This window comes from Protobothrops mucrosquamatus, unplaced genomic scaffold (genome assembly GCF_001527695.2).
Source record: "Protobothrops mucrosquamatus isolate PMUCROS unplaced genomic scaffold, P.Mucros_1.0 scaffold_276, whole genome shotgun sequence".
NCBI classification, from domain to species: Eukaryota; Metazoa; Chordata; class Lepidosauria; order Squamata; family Viperidae; genus Protobothrops; species Protobothrops mucrosquamatus.
Genome location: NW_015386352.1, coordinates 1,171,827 through 1,175,795, shown reverse-complemented (window position 1 = coordinate 1,175,795; position 3,969 = coordinate 1,171,827). Strand labels below are relative to the sequence as shown.

The 3,969-nt window shown below is 45.0% G+C and overlaps 1 protein-coding gene across 1 annotated transcript in view; it reads left to right on the top strand.

The window, feature by feature from the left end:
- Positions 1 to 745: 745 nt before the first annotated feature.
- ABCC5 (ATP binding cassette subfamily C member 5) overlaps positions 746 to 3,969 on the top strand; it is a 54,761-nt gene continuing 51,537 nt past the window's right edge. Inside the window, exons 1-2 of the mRNA XM_015831702.1 lie at positions 746 to 751; positions 1,505 to 1,738. Of these exons, the coding sequence (XP_015687188.1) occupies positions 746 to 751; positions 1,505 to 1,738 (240 nt within the window). The remainder of the gene's footprint in view (positions 752 to 1,504; positions 1,739 to 3,969) is intronic.

The following is a 3,969-nucleotide window of genomic DNA, read 5'->3' as shown; positions in this document are numbered from 1 at the left end:
AGGGGAGGAATCCTACCGCCGAGTGAATTCAGAATCCACCTCCTTGGGACTTGCTCTTGGTCCTTCTTCACTTTTTAACTTGATCCTGAGCTTCTGCTGCTCGCTTCAGAAGCCTGGCTTTGCACCCGTTGTTGCCCAGAACATTGATTTGCAAAGCCAGTTGTAGCCGTGGGGACTTCCTATAGACTCTGGAAATTCACCCCAAGCGTCTCCAGCCTTTTGCATTTTTCTGGTGGGCAACCCCTTTGCCTTTGATTAAAGAACCTTTAAGCTCCAGAATTTGTAGATGTCCTTACTGTTGGAAACGCGTCGTGCAAAAATCGTCCCGTCTAGCCAAGCTGTATTAAACCAAAAAGGGGAAAACACATCTGGCCACGGAGATCATTAGCCACCAATTTATCCCTCCTCTCTTGGACTTTGTGAACCACTACTCGTCCTGCTTTCTTCCCTGTAACATTTAATTTTTTTGTGTCTTTGCCAAATGTGAGCTCGATTTTGTGTTGGACGCTCGAGTTGGATTCAGGCCTTGTGTAACCTTTTGTTGTGCATGCCGATTGTACGTTCTTCCACGGTACCTTTCTTTTCTTTCATACAAGTGTTTGTGACATGCTACTGCTCACTTTTCATAAGATGCTACTGGTTTTTTTTTTTTTTTACAAATAAAAAGTTTCCTGCTTCCCATTTATTAGTACTTAATATTGCTCATGAATCTGAGTTGTAACAGACCGCACTGTCCTTTCGGCCAATGCACGTGAGTGGGGGAATTTGTGGCCTGGGGCCTGTTTTTCTCTTTTTGCAGGTGGTGTTTTGAAATTGTGATTCCTGAGGTAAAATTGTTTTTGTCTTTAAAAGGAGGGAGGCTGGGATGGGGGATGAGGGTTGAGGGCTGGTGTTTGTTTGTTAGTTTGTTTTTTTAAAAAAAAAATTGGTATCGCCTGATTTGATTTCTTTTTTTCTTTTCCTGCTTGTCCTTTTCTTTACTTTTAAACTGCCGATGTTTAATTTTCAGGAATGTTTTGCAAAATGTCCTTCTCACACTCCTCTTCCCCAGTTCAACTGTAGGTACATTTGTTCCTTTTTCTCAAATAAGCACGTTTGAAAGAAAGAATTAAAAAAAAAGGTCTGATGTTTGTAATATGCTCAGTTTTTGCATAAAGTACACCTTATTGTAAAATTGACAGCGATGATGAATTGTTTCAGCTAACTCTCTCAGGCTTATGTTAAGTTAGACAATGTATGAAGGAGCGGCAACGGGGGCGGCATAAAGAATTGGACGATTTCAAATTATTCCGCATTGCCTGATACGTTAGATTCCCTTTTGGAGATTCAGCAGGCTGCAATAACTGCAGCTCTTACCTCTCGGAAGCCTTCCGATTAATGATAAAAATTCCTACCTGAAAGTCAAACAGCTCCTTTTTTCTAACTTAACATAAAAAAGGAAAAAAATTGAATGGTTCCTCTGACACGCTAGGATGTTCATGCAGTGTTGCCTTTCTCCCTGTAGGCGTTTATGGTGAAACAGCTCCTCGAATACACTCAGCAAACGGAACCCAACCTGCAATACAGCCTGTTGTTACTTTTTGGCCTCTTAATAACGGAAATTGTGCGTTCCTGGTCTTTGGCGCTAACATGGGCTTTAAACTATCGCACTGGGGTCAGGCTGCGTGGAGCTATCCTTACAATGGCTTTCAAGAAAATACTCCGACTGAAAAATATCAAGGAGAAATCTTTGGGCGAGGTAAGTTGAGAGGGTGGTAGGTGTAGAACAGGGGCATCAAGCTCAATTTCATTGAGGGCCGTATCAGCATTGCGGTTGCCCTCAGGGGGTTGGGTGGGTGTGGCCAGGGTGGGTGTGGCCTACTGGGTGGGCGTGGATGGAGTGGGTGTGGCCTACTGGGTGGCTGTGGCCAGCTCTACATCATTCGCGTCAAGGGTGCCTGTGGAGGCCTGGGCAGGAGTGGGACAGATCTGAGGGTCTCTGGCAGAAGGGGGTGGGACCAGGGCAAGTGCCAAGGAATGGTCCACTGGAGGAGCCTCACTGTTCCTCTCAGGCCATGCGGGGGGAGGGGCTTATGGAGCTAAGACTGAATACGTTTCAGCATGGATGGCCACCACAAAATTGTACATTGGCTCCCGGCTGGCCTGGGCCAGGGCCAAGGCAGAGGGGGGCCGTTCCCTCACAGTTTCTAGGTTGGCTTTGCGGGCCACATGAAACCACTTCGCGGGCCGCATCCAGCCCCCGGGCCTTGTGTTTGACATGTCTGGTGTAGAAGGACAGGCTGAAGTGGAAGGTGGGGTTAAACATGTCATCGGTTTGGAATCCTTGTGTTGCCATAAGAGACCTCATTAGTTGGCTAAATTCTTCTATTAAAGGCAGGAATAATGGGTCTCATTTTATCAGAGGTCTTCAAACTTGGCGCTTTTATGACTTGTGGACTGGCTGAGGAATTCTGGGAGTTGAAGTCCACAAGTCATAAAAGGGCCAAGTTTGAAGATTCCTGCATTTTATCACTGGTTAAATTGATATCCTGCCTTCCGGTTGCATATTTGCACCCAAGGGGCTATATACGAATAAAAGAACATACAGGTAGTCCTCGACCTACCACACTTGACCGTTCAAAGTTACAATGGCACTGAAAAAAGTGGCTTACGGCCATTTTTCACACGGCCGTTGCAACATCCTCATGGCCAAATTTGGACGCTTGGCAACTGGCTCCTATTTATGACGGTTACAGTGTCCTGGGGTCCTGTGACCCTCTTTTGCGACAAGCAAAGTCGGGTGGGGGGAAGCCAGATTCACTTAACTGCTGTGTTACTAACTTAACAATTGCAGAGGCAAGAAAGGTCGTAAAATGGGCTAAAATTCATTTTAACTAGTGCCTCACTTAGCACCAGAAATTTTGGGCTCAGTTGTGGTCATAAGTCAAGGACTACTTGTACACTTCTTTCCTGTCCCTGTTCAGTCTAAACCAGTGGCCCCCAACCTCTTGGGCACCAGGGACCGATTCCATGGAGGAAGGTTTTTCCACGGACTGGAGGGGGCGTGGTTTTGCATGCTGCCTGCATCCTGTGGATGGGGCTTCACTTGTTTCTGCGGCCTGGTTGCTGGCATGTCGCCTGGTGCTGGTTCATGGACCAGGGGTTGGGGACCCTGGTCTAAACAATATAGCAAATCTACGGATGCTTTTTGTCCTCTACCCTTGATAATGATCACGCGAAGTGTTAATACCACTTTACAAGGCCTTGGTAAGGCCACACCTGGAATACTGCATCCAGTTTTGGTCACCACGATGTAAAAAAGATGTTGAGACTCTAGAAAGAGTACAGAGAAGAGCAACAAAGATGATCAGGGCTGGAGGCTAAAACATATAAGGAACGGTTGCTGGAATTGGGTATGTCTAGTTTAATGAAGAGAAGGACGAGGGGGGACATGATAGCAGCGTTCCAATATCTCAGGGGCTGCCCCAAAGAAGAGGGAGTCAAGCTATTCTCCAAAGCGCCTGAAGGCAGGACAAGAAGCAACGGATGGAAACTAGATAAGGAGAGAAGCAACCTAGAACTAAGGAGAAATTTTCTGACAGTTAGAACAATTAACCAGTGGAACAACCTGCCTCCAGAAGCTGTGAATGCTCCAACACTGGAAATTTTTAAGAAGAAATTGTACAGCCATTTGTCTGAAATGGTATAGGTTTCCTGCTTCAGCAAGGGGTTGGACTAGATGACCTCCAAGATCCCTTCCAACTTTATTATTACTATTATTATTATTATTATTATTATTATTATTATTATTATTATTATTATTATTATTATTATTATTATTATTATTATTATTATTATTATTATTATTATTTGGCACCATGTATATTTCAGCTCATAAATGTCTGCTCCAATGATGGCCAGAGAATGTTCGAAGCGGCAGCTGTGGGTAGCTTGTTGGCCGGAGGTCCTATCGTTGCCATTCTTGGCATG